Source organism: Euleptes europaea, chromosome 4, assembly GCF_029931775.1.
Source record: "Euleptes europaea isolate rEulEur1 chromosome 4, rEulEur1.hap1, whole genome shotgun sequence".
Lineage (NCBI taxonomy): Eukaryota > Metazoa > Chordata > Lepidosauria > Squamata > Sphaerodactylidae > Euleptes > Euleptes europaea.
Window position 1 is genome coordinate 81,893,723 of NC_079315.1, and position 18,847 is coordinate 81,912,569.

The 18,847-nt window shown below is 41.4% G+C and overlaps 1 protein-coding gene across 1 annotated transcript in view; it reads right to left on the reverse strand.

Moving 5' to 3' along the window:
* Positions 1-18,847, reverse strand: part of ADGRV1 (adhesion G protein-coupled receptor V1) — a 321,712-nt gene that overhangs the window by 182,286 nt on the left and 120,579 nt on the right. The window contains exons 58-68 of the mRNA XM_056849141.1: positions 14,835-15,014; positions 11,090-11,254; positions 9,912-10,029; positions 9,125-9,248; positions 7,516-7,654; positions 6,874-7,059; positions 5,518-5,750; positions 4,514-4,662; positions 2,146-2,347; positions 1,275-1,494; positions 69-308 (exon numbers count right to left, since the gene is read on the reverse strand). Coding sequence (XP_056705119.1) covers positions 69-308; positions 1,275-1,494; positions 2,146-2,347; positions 4,514-4,662; positions 5,518-5,750; positions 6,874-7,059; positions 7,516-7,654; positions 9,125-9,248; positions 9,912-10,029; positions 11,090-11,254; positions 14,835-15,014 — 1,956 coding nt within the window. The remainder of the gene's footprint in view (positions 1-68; positions 309-1,274; positions 1,495-2,145; positions 2,348-4,513; positions 4,663-5,517; positions 5,751-6,873; positions 7,060-7,515; positions 7,655-9,124; positions 9,249-9,911; positions 10,030-11,089; positions 11,255-14,834; positions 15,015-18,847) is intronic.

The window sequence follows — 18,847 nt, forward strand, 5'->3', positions numbered from 1 at the left end:
GTGCTTATTGCAGGGCAGGAAAGCACTACAGAAGTAGTCAGAAACCAAACAAAAATGATATGATTTACAATTAGTGTAACGTTGGCAGCCTTGGGATCTAGTTCTGTTTCCCCCTTTACAACATTCAGGCTAATAATGTACGTCTCCTGAACTTCAACATCTTCAGAAGGATAAATTTCCAAGTCGATGCTTCTCAGACCTTCTTCTCCTTCTTCAAAATAGAAAGATCCATTCACTGGGTCACCAATGTCACTATTTAGAGCAGGTAAAACTACCTCTGAATTGGGTCCTAAAATGTGCCAATTAACCTGTCAAAGACATAATATAAACATAGCGCTTGTTAGTATCATTAAAACGTTATAGTAGAAATGAAATGTTACAACAGGTACATGTCCTCAAAGGCACTAACTGGATGAGGCCTGAAGAAGTCTAGAGTTGGGTCCCATGAATATCGGCAGAATATTTTGACTACCACAGGCTTAAATGACCTGATGTCAGCCTTAAATCAGGTAGCTGAGAACCCAAGTGGGTCACCTGTTGATTCCGATGTCCTTAAGCATCCTGAGTGAAATGAAACTCTTTCGTCCATGGCGGAATGTCTTCCACTTTCAAATAATACCTTGCAAATTGGTTCAGCAGTCTTGGAGGTTTTTACAGGAAAAACACTGGCTATGTTTGCTGCTTATAAACTAGGATATTTGCAGTTCTAAACTACAAATGCTGGGAATTACTGAATACTACATCTAAGAGTAAACACCAGTTTAGTATTTATCATGATGAACTAAAAGGATGTTGTATTTGTGCATTATTATTATTGATTTTTCTAAAAATATATCAGCAAACAACCTAGCAAAACCCCATTCAGAATGTTTATTATTTGCACTTCCACTAGTCACTTTTCCTGCTAAGGAACTGAAAGCGAAAGAAAGCTACTTCCTTGGCAAACACTCAGATTAAAAGGCTGGAGAGAATCTGGGAGATAATTTAGTCCTAGGCGCGACCATTCAGAATTAATGATTCAGTTCAAAACCTCCGTCACTATGCACGGATAGTGATATAACTGAACTGAAACCCTTCCACATACCAATCCATAGTGAACTAGGAGAATTCTCCCTAAACCTTATTAGGTGTAGTGGACCAGATACGACTCCTCTATATACACACAATCTGGTATGGAATCTTCAATTAGGAAGGGATCATTTCATCGTAAGTACATACACTGCTATCAAAAAAACCCATGACTACAAAAATAAATTGTAGAAGAAAGGGCATACCTGAGAATCTCCTATCAATCCTCCCGTTCTTTCCAGCACCAAGGACAGTGTCAATGACACATTAGGATTGGGAAGAATTATTCGGCTTTGGTTGAGGAATCTGACAGTCCCATGTGGAGAGTCACTCTTAGCGATAGTTATTTGGCTCACTAGGTGGAGCCCAAGGACCGCTCCTCCACTGGCTCCCATGAGATGGATTTCAAACTGCTCATCATATTCCCTGTTCCAGAGACAGGAGAAAAGACTGGGTTTTGCTGCCAAACCTGACCTGTCCATTGAAGTATCATGATCACTGAAACCTGAATGTCCAGTAATTTGTAACATGACTTGTATATGTTCAAGGTGAATACTGTACACTTAAACAAATGGAGATAAAAGAAAGGGCATAGTCAGAGAGAGAGAGAGAGAGAGAGAGAGAAAGAGAGAGAGAGACAGAGAGACAGAGACAGAGAGAGAGACAGAGAGAGAGACTAGTCTATCTCACAGGGTTGTTGTGAGGATAAAATGGAAAAAAAGAAAACTGTTCGAAGTACCTGGAAGATGTGCAATGTAAGAACAGAAATGTAAGGAATTATTTAATAGACACATGGACACTAAATTTGATTTCTTCAAGTGAGAAATTTACAGGAAAAAAATTCTGAAAGCAAAAGGCAGACTTCAATAATAGTAATTTTCTATTTGGTTGCTGCACAGTTAAAATATAGATTACGTTTCCAGCAGAAACACTGGGTATTTTCATATTTTTGCAGCTGCCTTACCCATTTTGTATTATCATAAATTCCAGTCAATGCCACATAAAAATCCTGAAGCAGAATTTTTGAATAATTATTGGCTAGCAAATGAATAATTCTACAAATATTAATATCATTACCTTTCATAATCATCTATGATTAAAACATTGATAAAACTCTGGTTTTGGCCATGATGAAAAGTGACTGAGTTATTTATAATACTATAGTCAACACCAGCAGGAAGAGCCGAAACACTTCTAGATATGAAATCTGCAGTCACATAACCATAATTCCCACGTCTTCGCAATACAGGAATCTTTATCAACCCAATGTCCTCTTCCACTAAAAGGAAAAGAAAAGAAAATGAGCTTTCTAAGTTATGGGGTCGTACATGACTACCTGTTCGTTACATGAGTTCATATAGGAGATGTTCAGGCAATTGTCTATAAATGCATTACCAACACAAAACCATAATTTTGATGAGGTTATTGCATATATCTTGAAACCTAGTATTTACTAGGGATGATCATGCTATCTTATTAGAACCAATTTTGTAAATCAAATGTTGCTTCCCAACTGCTCCTTGAAATCTGTTGGAGAACTGATGAGTAGTCCAAAGACCGACTCACACTTTTTTGTGTTTTTAATTTCCTCCATTTCCCCCCAGTGTTCATATTGATTGTGGGAACTATGGGGAAAATTGCTTTGCGATCTCAGAGGAGCACACATCTGTATGTAACAAAAACATTCAGGACTGTCCGGAAGAACACATTTGGGTGTTGTTGTAAAACAAGGGAGGGATATGTGCCTGCCCAGAAGATATCCAGACTGATCCGAAAACCGGACCTTTTCAGCCAGCATGCAGGCATTACTCACAGGTCCTCAGCAGTGCCATTAATGGTTCAATGTACACAAAATTATTAAGAATATTGTTTCAAATTACATTCGTTATGTGTATAAAGTATATATATAAAACACATATAAAACATAAATGAATTTCATGTTTAGACTTGGGTCCCATCCCCAAGATATCTCATTATGTATATGCAAAAATTCCAAAATATTCCAAAACACAGGAAGAAATAGATTACAAGGGTGTCCGAGGTCCTGAACTAGGGGGCTGACAGTCTACACAGGCCTAGGCTTCATAGACATGTTGGTAGAATTGCTATCACCACACGACTACCACTGAATTACTTCAGTGGGTGGGGGGCACAAAAGCTTTGGCTGGAGGGGTGTTCTTTAAGGGAGAGCAATCAGCTGGGGAAAATTTGCAGAATGTATGTAAATTAGGGATATGTAAAGCTGATTTCTGATTCCTAGCTGTTTAGTATACTATAATGAGATTAGGGAAACGGGCAAGGAAAGTGAAGAAAATGAAAACATTTGTTAAGAACCAGGTCTGTAATAATTCTAGTGTTGCTGAAGACTTCTAATTCGGTTCAAGTCCCGAGGATCCCTCGAGAAGGTTCACGACATGAATTTCAGTTTGTATAGTGAATATTCAACTTGATGATGTGAACAGCTCTGGTTCAGAGAAGCATACAGTGAGCTATCCATATATACATCTGACAGATTTTATACTCACATCACATTGGATTTGGTTTCAGTGAGATGCAATGGTTAGAGAGTCAGACTAGGATCTGTGATATTTGAGTTTAGTAGCCCCTCAGCGAACAACAAGATTTTGGGGGTATAAGGCTTGGAAAGTCAAAGCTTCCTTCGTCAGACACTTGATGAAGGGAGCTTTGACTCTCAAAACCTTATACCCCCACCCCCAAATCTTGTTGATTTCTGTTCTACTGCAGACCAACACGACTACCCTCTGAGACTAGGAACTGGGATACCCAGGTTCAAATCCCCACTGACATAGAAACCTGCTGGGTGACCTTGGGCCAGTCATACACTTTCAACTTAAGTTACCTCATAGGGTTATTGTAAGGATAAAATGGAGGAACAGAGAACTATGTCAGTTACTTTGGCTCCCCACAGGGGCGAAAGAGAGGTATAAATTAAGTAAATAAATTCTACTGTTCCAGTGATCAATGTAGTCAGTGCCAACCATCTGTTCACAGAAATCGTCTGGCCAAGCAATGGCAGCAGCATGTACACCACCAGGAAATGCACATATAGCATATGTGTGTAAAGTTACCACTCTAGGAGGATACACATGTATATGTACAAACATTACTCTCATTAGGTTGGGACACTGAGGAATTGAGCAATTAACATTCAAAATCCATAACAAAACGTTTCCAGTAGTATAATTAAAGACTGAGGTTATTTACAGATTAGGATTTCAATCTTATTTCCTGATACAATATACACAGTTTTTGGCCCCCTTTCTGTTATATGTGGGGCAGCTGGTGCAATTCTGTACTCTCCTTTCTTCACAGGAAAAAATATCAATCAGATACAGAATTCTGATTGGATAGTATTATTTATGTGTTATGATGGTCACTTTAATTCTGCCTGTGGTATGCGGCACGAAGTGAAACATTAACCTACCTTGCAGGCTTGTGTAGAGTGGATCAAATTCAATGATGCCTTCTGCATTGTCACTTTTTGATATAATGATTCTCACTGCTGAGGCATTTCCTATCTCAGGGGGCTGATCAACCTGCAGTCCATGTTCTTTTATCGTAAAATCAAATCCACTTGCAAGAGTATGTGAAGGCAAATACAAAGAAATAAGACAGTCTGCTCAGACTCCCCATATGTCCCTATTTCTGTTCCCTTACAGATGGATTTCGACCTTTCTAGCCATAGCATTTCAGTATGAATTAGGGTCTTTCATAATCTTCCTGCAATCCATACAGTTAAAAGCATGCAACTTCCACTGGTTTCTTAACCTCCTTATCATGCTTCACATATAAAACTTCAGAAAAAGATGACCAACGAAATTTCACAGGGCTATAAATTTCCAACAGAAAAAACCCCAGTGTCAGTGGAAGTTATTTCCAAACAAGTTGCACTGATCAGCAGGCACACTACCTTTGATGTACTAATGCCCCATGTACACAGATCCTTCTCAAATGCAGCTACAAGTTTTTGCCATCAGGTTAAGACCTAACCTTTTCTCCCAGGCATTTTATTGTTTTGTTGTTAGTCAGTATGAATGTGGGTGTATTTTTTCTCAGTCCCTCCCAATGCTTGCCTTCGAACAGTATTACTATCAAATGAAATAATTTTCTGCTACCCATTTTAAAAGTACTTTTAGAATATGTTTCAGGTACCTATTTATTTGATGCAACTAAATCTGCTGGTGAGTTTCAAGATTTCGTGTGGGGATTTATATTGTCACCTGTTTCATGGTAGTTTTTGATATTTTCGTTGTAAGCTGCCTTGAGAACCATTCTTTTAGGCCTGCTTACACATCTGTACCTTATGATATGTTGCAGAATCGAAAGCATCAAGTAAGATAAGCAGTTTTGGTCAAAAAATATTCTCTCTCTATAGAACATTTTGTTGCGATATCTAATTTCTTCCCATACACTGAAAGTTATTTTTACCTTCCCAATAGTTCCACTTGGATAATTTCTACTGAAAAGTCTTCAGGGCCCTCAGGAATGTCATCATCATGGATTTCAGTAAAAAGGATTTTCGTAGTTTCATTGGGTTCAAATGTAAGCTCTCCAAACATGACAGCAAAGTCCATGCCTTCCACTGCAGTTCCATTCAGCACCTGATACCAGAGACGAACCTGCCCATAATGTCCATGTGAACGGACAACTGTGATGTTTGCCTGTGGGAGACAAACATTTCTTAAGGCTTCTGCTATTCTTCCGAGCATCTAATGGTTTAATTCTGAGGCTGGACTTCTGGTATGTTTCATTCTGAATGACAGCGGAAACTATAGTAGAAAAGAGCAAGAGTCCAGTAGCACCTTAAAGACTAACAAAAATTATTTCTTGCATTGTATGAGCTTTCGTGAGCCACAGCTCACTTCTTCAGATACCATGTGAACGGAGCTGTGGCTCACGAAAGCTCATACCCTGCCAGAAAATATTTTTGTTAGTCTTTAAGGTGCTACTGGACTCTTGCTCTTTTCTACCTCTGCAGACAGACTAACACGGCTACCCACTGTGAATTATCTAGCGGAAACTATGTACTATATCCAGTGGAAAACCTTAGGGGAACTGGAGATCTTTTCTTCACCTTTTCCCAGCATGCCACTGTTGGTTTAAAAAAAAATCATCTCTGAGGTTTAGGAGACACTCATGAACAAAATGGACCACAGTATGAGGGGGGTATGTAACACTGCAGGAAGGAAGGAGGAGGGATATGGCAAAATCCCTAGAACAGTGGTTCCCAACCTTTTTTTGACCAGGGACCACTAGGACTTTTTTTCAGGGACCCCAAGGTTCAAAATAAAAATTCCAAGGATTTGAAAATAAACTTTAATCATAATTGTTAGTTAAACATTAAACTTAGAATAATATTTGAATATATATTTTTATAATAGAGAACTTTTAATTGAAAATATTAATTTATTATGGGTTTATAACTTTGTTTTGCAGACCTTAATTTAGTTCTCGAGGACCCCTGGGGGTCCGTGGACCCCCGGTTGGAAACCAGTGCCCTAGAAGGAGGCAACCTTATGTATTGTGGTAAATTTTGTCCATGAGAGTTCTTCCAACCTTCAGAAAGAGATTTTGGACAGCATGCAGCTCAGGAAAGGGGAAAGGGGAGAAATCAACCCATTTCATACACTCTTCCAAATTACATTTCCTTCTGATGTATATCTGCATTTTTGAAAGCCCAACCTATATTACAGAGGCTTTCTGAGAAACATTTTTGCAGCACGACTTGGCGTTTAAGCCCACATGCAGAATTTAGACTTCAAATAACGAAAAGCCATTCCATACCCATTTTTCTTCTTCTGCTATCTGCAATAGTTCCTGGGAAAATGCAAAGCACCCATAGGGCAAGTCACTAGCAGCCATTGTGATATCTGCTGTGCTGGCAGACTCATTTATGATTCCTTCGTCACTGATACCCATGAGATGAAACTGGTACTGATGCTTCTCCTCAGGGAGGCTATCATCTAGAGCCTAAAAAAGGGGAAACAAATCAAGGTGAAAAATTCTGAGTATTTCTCATGAAAGAAGAAGAGGAGATGGTTTTTATATGCCAATTTTCTCTACCACTTAAAGAAGAATCAAACCGGCTTACAATCACCTTCTCTTCCCCTCTCCACAACAGTCACCTTGTGAGGTAGGTGGGGCTGAGAGAGCTCTAAGAGAACTGTGACTAGCCCAAGGTCACCCAGCTGGCTTCATGTGTAGGAGTGGGGAAACCAACCCGGTTCACCAGATTAGCGTCCGCCGCTCATGTGGAGGAGTGGGGAATCAAACCTGGTTCTCCAGATTAGAGTCCATCACTCCAACCCACCACTGTTAACCACTACACCACGCTGGAAAGGGGGTGGATTCTGCTATTAAATGTGAACCAAGTTATACTATCTAGCCAACATGGGATCCTGCAAAAGCTAATTCTGTAGTTCATACCTGTATTAGTACAACAGCAGCAGATTGCCTGTCTCTCATAGTCAATGTTCCTGATATCTCAGCAAATTCCTTCTGATGAGGGGGTGTTATATTCCAGGAGACTGTAACCTCTCCAAAAATCCCTGGTCCACGTATTAAGCTGCAGACAACAACAGGCACATATCAATGCTTCAAGTATGGTGTCATGGCTGTTGTTCTGACCTCAAATACTTCCAAGAAAAAACACTGTAGTCCATCCTAAGTTGAATTTTTCCCTCCCACAAAAAAACATGTTAACAGCAAAATGACAGGAGAACATCATAAATTATGTGCACTAGAACTATTATATCTTGGACCTCTGAACTTGTACGAATTGTTATGGCACAATTACACTTTGTTGCAGTCTTAAAAATAATTCATGGCTGACATAACTGGATCAGATCTGCAGTTACAATGACAGCGAGTGTGGTGTACAGGTCAGAATATCAGGCTAGGACCGGGGAGACCAAGATGAAAGCCCCATTCAGGCATGAAGCTCATTAGCTAATCACTCTCAGCTTAACCTGCCTCATACTGTAAGGTTGTTGTGAGAATAAAACATAGAAGTATCATGAATGCTGCACTGAGCTCCTTGGAGGAATGGTGGAATGAAATATAATAGGCAAACGTGCCACTTCTGGGCATTCTCTGAATGCTTTTCGATGTCAGCTTTAAGAAAAGTAGCAACAAACCCAGAACCAAAACAAGGAAGTACCATCATAAGAATTTGCAATTATCATTGCTGGCTTTATATGAAAGTTATTATTTTCCCCCATGTTGATTTTATGTGTTTGTTCTAATTAACTAAATGTCTACCTTGTGGGTGTCCAGCATACCAGACACGACCCTATACTCAAAAGGAAAAGCCAACATCTAGGAGAAATCTAAAAATTCACAGGTTAATTGAAATTAGGCTTGCCCTGTAATTAATAATAAAAAAATAAAGATCTCCCAGAATGTGGGGGTCCTACTTGAATATATCCTTTACAGAGTACATAATACTTGGAAGAGAAATAGTCTTACTTTTTTAAAAAGATGTCATTTCAGAAGCAGTAACCTCATCATCCTAGGACAGTGGTTCCCAACCTTTTTTTGACCAGGGACCACTAGGACTTTTTTGTTCGGTGCAGGGACCCCAAGGTTCAAAATAAAAATTCCGAGAATTTGAAAATAAACTTTAATCATAACTGTTAGTTAAACATTAAACTTAGAATAATATTTGAATATATATTTTTATAATAGAGAACTTTTAATTGAAAATATTAATTTATTATGGGTTTATAACTTTGTTTTGCAGACCTTAATTTAGTTCTCGCGGACCCCTGGGGGTCCATGGACCCCTGGTTGGGAACCAGTGTCCTAGGAGGATCATGGGAATTTTGTGTATGATTCAGTATGAGACAAACGAGACCACAGAGAGTAATGAAACTTTTGACACCTTCTAACCAAAATAGGGTATTTAAAAATTACAAATGTATACTGTTATTATGAATATTTTAAATAAGAGTTTCCTATTAATATATAAATTTTATACATATTTTCTAATCACAATTTTTTGCAACAAAGAGGGAGAAATCAATGAATCACTTACCCAATGAAAGCAGTTCCGTTATACCTTCCTATCGGTTCTCCAATTAGGATATGAGTAGATGACGAAGCAACCCCAACAATTCCAGAAGCTCCCCGATCTCCTAATATAGTAATGGTTGCTATACCTAGGAATACAAAGAATTTGCTGAAAAAAGATAATTAATGTATTTATTAATCCCACTGATGGACTTTTATCTCACCTTCCTCGATAATAAACTCAAGGAGGCTTATAAATAATGAAATTAATAGAAAATTTTGCATGGCTGTTGATTTCTTTTTGCCTAATGTTACTGCAGCCACCTTTGAAAGAATATAAGTATGCCATTTGCCTCAACTAAACAGCAATGTTTAAAGCAATACTTTTTAACCACCACTTTTCTACAAATTGAGCAAATTGAGGCCTTTTGCTGAGCTGGGCCCCTCAGCATTCAGTTGTGTATTTATTAGCTGGTTAGTAAGGTGATAACTCCATTGAACGCTGAGATGGTGTAACAAATTGGTTACACATGGTAAAGGCACAAATCCATGCAACTCACACTTCATTTTGGGGAGGGGGAAGGAAAGATGTGAAATACAACAAAAATGCAGTATCTTCCTTGTAGATTGAGCTGTCAGACTGAAAGTTTGTTTCTACTTTCAGGACAACATTTTAAGCTTCAATGGTAAAATCCAATTTATGAAATATCAGTGGAATAACCAGATGATACAACAGCCAGAAATAGCCCCAACTAATCTTTCATAATTATATTTGGATGTTGTTTCAAAGGTCAAAAACCTTGTATGCTTACCACTGATAGGTGATATCTCTGTGCCATCAATAGACAAAAGCTGAATAGTATAACTTTCATCGGCTTCCAGTAGACCATCTTGAATTGCCTGCAAATGTATGGTTTTCTCTGATTCCATCTGCATTAGAATAAGATGGGACAGAAAATTATTTATCTTAAAAATACGACTCATTGGTGGGACAAACTTATCTTCATTTCTAAACAAAACAATTTTTCCCCCACCAGGTAAGCAAGAACAGTCTTAAGTCCTCATTTTTTGTAGGAAAGATTTACAGTGACATCGTAAGTACAGTTAACACCCTTCTAGGAATATTGAAGGGCTTAGAAGGGTATAATACTCTGCTTTGGCTGGCAGCAGCTAGCCCCATGGACGGCCCTTCAAACAAGCATAATGCACTTAATAGTGCATTAAGTTAGCACTTGTTAGGGCCAAAATATTTCACTAGTTGCTGCTAACTGTATATTGCAGATAGAAGTTGTACTCATACGGAAGTCTACAAATCACCTGGGCACACTGTCTCACAGAACCCATAAGAAATACATAAGTCTCGCTGGGGTCAAGATGTCATAATTAACTTCACATTTTTGCACCTTCATGGTGAAAGACCCATCAAACTTTAATTTTCATTGCACATAACTTTCCAAAGGATCATAGCTGCACATGCAAGACAAATCTAATTAACACATCATTCATAAGTATACTGTGTGGGATTATGGATATTTGCTTCATATGTACATGGAACTATCAAGTTGGAGCAGCTAGACACCCCATCCAATCCACTATACTAATTGACATGATGAGGTACAACGGTTACATGAGGGGTATGTGCTGTCCCTGAGATGTAACAAGGTAACAGTGCATGAGGGACCAACTACATGCAATAGAAAACATAAATTGTGAGAACAGGTCTTCAATTACCCAGCTTTTGGATCATAATTTTCAGAGCCACAATATTAGAAGTTAAATATTTTTCATTGAATTCCTGCATTACAATTATAATTTTAAAACAAGGATCCTAAAGAAGAGTCCTAAATGTCTTTGGCTCATCAGAGCATCTGAAGCAGAAGCTGACGGCCCTTTTCTGGAGGAAGAGAGACCAAGACAGAGAGACAGAAAGAGAGGCAGAGACAGAGAGAGGGAGAGAGAGAGAAATCAACCAATCAACCAACAGATATACCTCAGCAAAGAGAAGAGTTCCATTGAGGGGAGTGAGATCATATTTAGCTGCCTCTTCAAGAATCCAAATAAGTCGAACTTCTCCCTGCCCCCCTTGACTCCGACTTATAGTAAGAAATGCATTTGCAGTAGGATCACCAGTTGACTGGGGTTCCTTCACTGTTACCTTAAAAAAAGACAGAGAAGGTTAGACAAGAGAAGCAGAAGCTTCCATCTGTGCACACATCTTTACTGGACAAGGTCTCTTCTCTCTACATTCAAAATGCCGATTGTTCCATCATGTTTTCTGCTTCTATTAAATCTTTCAAGTGGGAAACAGAAACCACAGTGTGATACTACAGAGTAAACGCACAGCAAAAAAAAAATCAGTAGCAATAGTACACACTTGGTGAAAAACCCTCAGCATCAGAAATACTGTCAGCAGTTGTAAAACAATTAAGTTGGTTGATTACATTTCTCAAAGAATTACAGCCCAACTCGGCATGTACCAGTGGTTGAATCATGAGGGTACAACCTAGTGTCCTTCCTATGTGAGCAGTCTCTTAGCAACAAAGGACCTGAGCATCTTAATATCATCTTAATATCCTGCCTACAAATAACAGCTTATCTTCATTTAAAGCCAGCTGTTATGAGCCTATCTAATAAGAAAGCTATCTGTACAAAAGTATTATGTCAAGGAAAGAAGAAAAGCCAATTAACTAATCCAGTGCCTGGCCTAGGACAATGGAAAACAGACCAGGTTTTCTATAAATATAAGGTCAAGAAAACAATTCTGAAATGCAATTTAAAACCCAAACGATACAAAAAATTACTACCGGTAGGGGGAGGAAATGGGAAAGAGCCTGTATGTTCTAGCAGCGGTTGAGTAACATCTCACTGAATTTTCTCTTTCTGCTCACACAGGGACCTAAACCCTGAGCATGCCCAGAGGCACAAGCCCTTGGGCATGGGCTGAAGGACAAGGGCCAAAGGGCTCTTGCCCTTTGGCTCTTAGCCTAGAGCTGGAAGGAAGATCTGCTAGCAAAGAGAGGAAGGCCTGCTCTGTACTTAGAAGCCACCCCTCCCCCTTTGTCAAATAATACATACATATATACATACATGCATGCATGGATGCATGCATGCATGGGTTAACAGCAGTTACTTTGTCCTGAGCAGCCTGTCGAAGGAAACTGAAAACAAAACTGGCTACTTTGCCAGTGGTACTTCTAGCTGGCCATTGATAAAGCAAGAGTGCACAGATATGGTCTGTGAAAATGAAACTACACATTATGAGATAAGCAAAGCACCATTAATACTGGCAGTGCCACGTCAAGCTCTCCTTCATCATAGTATACAGTACAACATTCTCTATGAACTGCTATGTGCTCTGTCTGTTTCCCAGCTTCTCATCCATATCATCCAACATGATGCTATTAGGACATGGGTAAGTTGTACTATACATTATGTAGGAAAAGGAAAGGGAAAACTCAGTATGGGTCTGCCATTTACAATAGTAACTACTGCACTGCTCAAAAGCTGTATCCTAAGGCCCAAGCAAAGTTCACACAGTCCTTAGAGAAAGGACCTTGATGGAAGCAAACAAAAAGATTTTAAAACAGAAGTCGCCTCAAGCCTGTGAACAAAACAAAGCAAAGGGCAGAGGAGGGCACATGTACTACATGTTGCATTGAATAGCGCAAGATAGTGTGAAGTAATGGCTAAGACTGAGCATTGAGCCAGGAATTCCCTTGTTAAAATCTGACCTTTGCCATGAATCTTGCCTTTCTGAAGATCATAAGGTGGCCTTAGGCAAGCCACTCTTTCTCAGCTCCCCTCCATCTACACTTTAGGAATAATAATGGCCTACATGACAGGACTACAACAAGATACAATAGATGAAGCACTCTGAACTGTGGACTGGACTCTAGGGCAGTTAGGTGGAAAGGGTTGGAGAACTGCACTCAAAGAGTAGTCGTCAACGGCATTTCATCTGAATGGAGGTGACCAGTAGGGTGCCACTGGGCTCAGTTCTGGGCCTGGTACTTTTCAGTATTTTTATAAATGATCTGAATGATGGGGTAGAGGGACTACTAATTAAATTTGCAGATGACACCGAATTGGGAGGAGCAATGAACATACCAGTAGAGATAGAATTCAATGAGATCAGAACACACTGGAAAAGTGGCTGGATGTGAACAAGATGCAATTCAACAAGGATAAGTGCCAAGTTCTACATCTGGGTATGGTAACAAAAATTAGGAGCATGCATACTCGATGGGGGATACACTTCTGAGTAGCAGTGCATGTGAACAAGATCTTGGGGTATGGGCGGACTGTAAGTTAAATATGAGCAGCCAGTGGATGTAGTGGCAAAAAAAGTCTTGGGGTGTACCAACAGAGGCATAACATCCAAATCGCAAGATGTCATAGTCTCACTGTACAATGCATTGGTCAGGCCACACCTGGAGTATTGTGTGCAGTTCTGGAGGCCTCACTTTAAAAAGGATGTGGATAGAATTGAGCGGGTGCAGAGGAGAGCGCCAGGATGATCAGGGGCCTGGAGACCAAGCCCTACAAGGAAAGACTGAGGGACTTGGGAATGTTTAGTCTGTATAAAAAAGGAGGTTGAGGGGGGACATGATTGCTCTCTTCAAGTATTTGAAGGGTTGTCACTTAGAGAAGGGCAGGGAGCTGTTCCTGTTGGCAGCAGAGCATAGGGCTCGCAATAATGGGTATAAATTACAGGCGAAAAGGTACCAGCTGGATATTAAGATTTTTTTTTTTACAGTATGAGTTGTTCAACAGTGGAATTGGCTGCCTAGAAAGGTGGGGAGCTCCCCCTGTACAGCAGTCTTCAAGCAGCGCTGGACAAGCATTTGTCGGGGATGCTCTAGGCTGATCCTGCATTGAGCAAGGGGGTTGGACTAGGTGGCCTGTATGGTCCCTTCCAACTGATTCTATGAACTTTTGAAAGGGCTATGCAAATGCCAATCATTATTATTATTATCAGTATTGACAGGGAACACTATCCACCCCATTTTCCAGCTCATTCAAAACACATGTACAAGGGGCCCTCCTCACTAGTCTCCACTGCCATCCTGTGGAGGCTTACCTTTCACTCCAAGATGCATAGCTTTGTACATTAGCTTTGATATTAATCACATGGGATGCCAATAAAGGTACTGAAATTGAAATTGATATTAATCACATTCCTTAAAATACACACTTTTTAAAGTTTATAAATGTAAGTGTATTTGCTTTGGATCAAAGCTTTATTAAAAGTCTTCAGGGTTATATTTTTGAAGTAACAGCTGATTCAGTAAATACACAGCTAGTGATTCAGTTCAGATATAGGAAGAAAACCATGGTTTAATTAAGCTGACAATGGTCAATGCAGCTGTCTGACTGCAGGCCAGCCCACTGACCATGGTTAGTTAGGGTTCGTCAAACTACAAACTGAAATATGAACTTGGCTTATTAAGCACAATTAGTCAACTATGGTTTTGTGTGATATACAATCATGGGCATCCTGTCTTGTTCCCTTGTGACACCCATTCATAGACCCCAACTACAGAGATACCTGGCTAGAGAGAAAGTAATGGAACCAGAATTTGTCAAGGCAAATTCGGATTTGGGTGGTCATTTTTGAGTGGATTCCTGGTTTCCCAAAATAACTGTAGTGAAAGTAAACCATGGTTTTGCATTACATCTAAACTGAGGCAGTATCACACAAATATCCCCAAATGAACCACACTGATCTTACTTACAAACTTTTCTTTAAACCCAAATACTCCAACTGGAGAGTCATTGGGTGGAATAGTGACAGTCACCAGCACGTCATCTCCTAATCTGGCACCACCTGCTACTCCAAGTAAGGTGACACTGAACATTTCTAAAAATTCAACAACGTCATCATCTATGATGGTGAGCTCAATCATTCCCATCTCCTAAGGGGGAAAGAACACAATGAAATACATTAAATGCATCATTATGATCAGTGTGGTAGAACTCAGCATATGTAAATAATACATTTTGTGAAATGGAGCACATTACAAAATAGACTTGTTCACTGAGGACCTGGGATGCTACGTAAAGCAGACTGGTTTCTAATTTAAAAAATGAGATTTTTTTCCCATCAAAGTAACAATCTATGGAAAGGAAGCATATTGTTTCAGCCCACCGAGCATTATGGTTAAGCATTTGCTGCAGTGGGCATTTACACAATGCCCTCCTGATACCAAGAGACCATCTTGCGTATTATCTTGTGATTTTAAGAGAAAATCTGTAGGATCATTGCTATATTTTATTTCCCAATGTGTTGCAGATTTTATGAGACATATGTATTTTATTGATTTAGTATCTTTTTGTTGTTGTTTTGTCATGTTATATTGGTTTGTCTGCTTCAACTCCTGTGATGTATTGGTTTTATGCTCAAGACCTTTGATCATGCAAGCTTAATAATAAAAGGAAAGGACCATCTTTACCATTAATGCAGAAAGGCAACACAATGCAGAAAGGCAACACGTTTTGTACAAGTGCTGCAATATTTGCTGTTAACTGAAGGAGATGTTTAGCGGAGGTGCTTATATGTTGCAGGAACAAGAAGCGCATCTAACATCCTTCCATTCAACCACATTTCACATCTCCCATGTGAGTACAATGCAATTATTTGCATGTCAGAAAATGGAACCTTGGCTTACCTGTGAGGGTTCCTTCTCTACTGAGGGAGGAGGACATCTTATCAGCGGGTTTTATCATCCTATGCTCAGGGAGGCAGGAGTTAAATTCTTTACTTCTCTCTCTCTGGGCTAGGTGCGCTCCCTGCTTTCCAGTGTGACGACTTCCCAAGCAGGATAAAATTGAAGGAGACCTTGAACTAGTCACTTAAGAGGAAACATTGAGAACAAAAAACTCAGAACTGTTAATAACATGAAAACTGTTAACACCAACAACATAGGGAAAAAACGGATCGATGACCGGTTCTGGATGACTTGCAGAAAGTCTTGCTTCAGCTTATTCGGATCCCATTCTTCAACTCATATTCTCCTCATCTTCACCCAGGGCGGGCAAGATGTCCTCCTCCCTCAGTAGAGAAGGAACCCTCACAGGTAAGCCAAGGTTCCATTCTCCAACTGAACTCGGAGGACATCTTATCAGCGGGATCTTCAAAAGCTGCACATCACGGGTGGGTCAATCGTCTGCCACTACGTGTTGAAGAACCCTTCTGCCAAAGGCGGCATCCGAAGACGAGAAGGAATCTATTCTGTAGTGACGCGTGAAGGTGGAGAGGCTAGACCAAGTGGCGGCCTTGCAGATCTCTTCGATCAACACTTGTTTGTTGAATGAGGCCGAGGTAGCCGCGCTACAGACTGAGTGTGCTGTGATCCCGACCGGAACTGGTATGCTGCTGTGTTGATAGGTGAGTTGTATGCACTGCCGGATGCAGTGGCTAATAGCTGAGTTGGACATTTTACTGCCTTTGTTAGGTGGAGATACCGAAATGAATAGAGCATCCAAGCGTCTAAAGTCCTTGGTCCGTCGCAAGTAGATACGCAGAGCTTGCTGCAAGTCTAGAGTGTGCCATCGCTTTTCTGTAGGATGGGAAGGACGAGGACAAAAAGAAGGTAAGTTAAGTTCTTGCTGCAGATGGAACCTTGAGTTTACTTTGGGGACAAAGGTCGGGTCTGTTCGAAGAACTACCTTGTCAGCGTGGAAAATGCAGTCCCGGACTAGAAGAGAGAGCTCCCAGCTCGGAGACTCTCCTGGCCGAAGTGACCGCTATGAGAAAAAGCACCTTCATTCTAAGAAAGGAAAGTGGAACCTCTCTCAAGGGCTCAAAAGGATGCTTTGTGAGAGCTTGCAGGACCACACTGAGGCGCCATGTGGGGAACCTGTGGCAAACTGGAGGGGAGATAGCTGACACACCTTTTAGGAAGGAAATGATGTGTGGATGTCTGCCTGTAGCGTGTCCCTCCAGATGTGGGATCACGGTGGCATTGGCTGCCACCTGTCTTCGTAATGTAGACGCCTTCAGGTTCTTGGTTACTCCATCCTGAAGGAATTCCAGTAGATTCACTGTAGTGATGGACGTTGGGTTCAGGCGCTTGCGAGCACACCACCACGCAAACGCTTTCCACGAAAATTTGTATATCCGGTTGGTTGACTGTTTTCTGGCAGCTTGCATAGTGGAGACTACCTCTGCAGAGTATCCCAGGTCTAGTAACCGCCGCCTTTCAAGTCCCAGGCGGTCAGTTGTAGCCAGGTTGGGTCCGGGTGTACAAGGGGACCCTGATGTAGAAGGTCCGGAATCGACGGAAGCGGCCAGGGGTTCCGTTGTGAAAGTTCTCTCAGAGTTGGAAACCACGGTCTTCAGGGCCAATGTGGGGCGATGACGATGACACGTGCCCTCTCTTGTCTGATCTTTCGAAGTACCCTCGGTATGATCGGAAGAGGAGGGAAGGCAAATAGGAGGCCTGGAGGCCATGGCGATTCCAGCGTGTCTACCCCCTCTGCTGCTGGGTGGTAGAACCTTGTGAAGAATCTCGGGGTTTGATGATTGTCGGGAGACGCGAACAAGTCCACGACAGGTGCGCCGAACTTTCTTGATATTAGCAGAAAGACCTCCTGCTTCAGCGACCACTCCCCCTCGTCTGTTGACGGCTCAGCCAATCCGCTTGGGTGTTTAGTACTCCCTTGACATGCTCCGCTCGTAGAGAGGCAAGGTGGGTCTCTGCCCATGTCAGGATGCTCTCCGCTTCTGAATGCAGGGATGAGGAGCGGGACCCTCCTTCCTTGTTCAGATGAGCTTTCGCCGCCACATTGTCTGTTCGGATAAGAACATGCTGATCTCATACCAGAGGTTGAAAACGGATGAGGGCGTTCCGGATCGCTCGCAGTTCCAGCCTGTTGATATGTAGGCGTTTTTCTGCATCGGTCCACTGACCTTGAACCATGTGATGTAGGAGGGTGGCTCCCCACCCTTCCAAGCTGGCATCCGTGAAGAGTTGTGTGGTCGTCGTCTGAATATAGGTCTGACCCTTGGCTAGGTTGTGGTGTTTGGTCCACCATCTCAAGTTGATTTTGAGAGGAGATGGTATGGGAATGAGTGGGTTCTTCTTCAGTGCAATCTGTGCTTGATAGGGTTTCAGGAACCACTGCAGTCTTCTCATGTAAAAACGAGCCCACAGGACTGAGCCGATGCACGATACCATTAAACCCTGGAGCTTGGCCAGCGACGAGAGGCCGGTGGACCTGGAAGAGATCACCTTCTTGGTCAGGGATGTTATCTTGACAATTTTGTCCTTCGGAAGGAAGATCATACTCCGGGCCGTGTCTATGATCACCCCTAGATGTCGTAGGGACTGCGTGGGAACGAGCTTGCTCTTGCCCCTGTTCACCAGGAAGCCGTGATGTTCCAGAGTCGAAAGCACCGTGTTTGTGTGTTGTCTGGACAATTCGTTCGATGGAGCCATCACCAGGATGTCGTCCAGATAAGGGAAGATGTGGATCCCGTTCCCGCAGGTGAGCCACTAGAGTCACCAGGACCTTTGTGAAGACCTTTGGGGCTGAGGACAGACCAAAGGGAAGAGCCCGGAACTGGTAGTGAAGATCGCTGTAGGAGAACCGAAGAAATCTGCGATCCTGAGGATGGATTAGAATATGCATGTATGCTTCCATCAGGTCCACGGAAGTGAGGAAGGATTGTGGACGTCGACAATCGAGCGCAGGGTCTCTATCCTGAAGTGTCTGAGGCGGATGTACCTGTTCACATGCTTCAGGT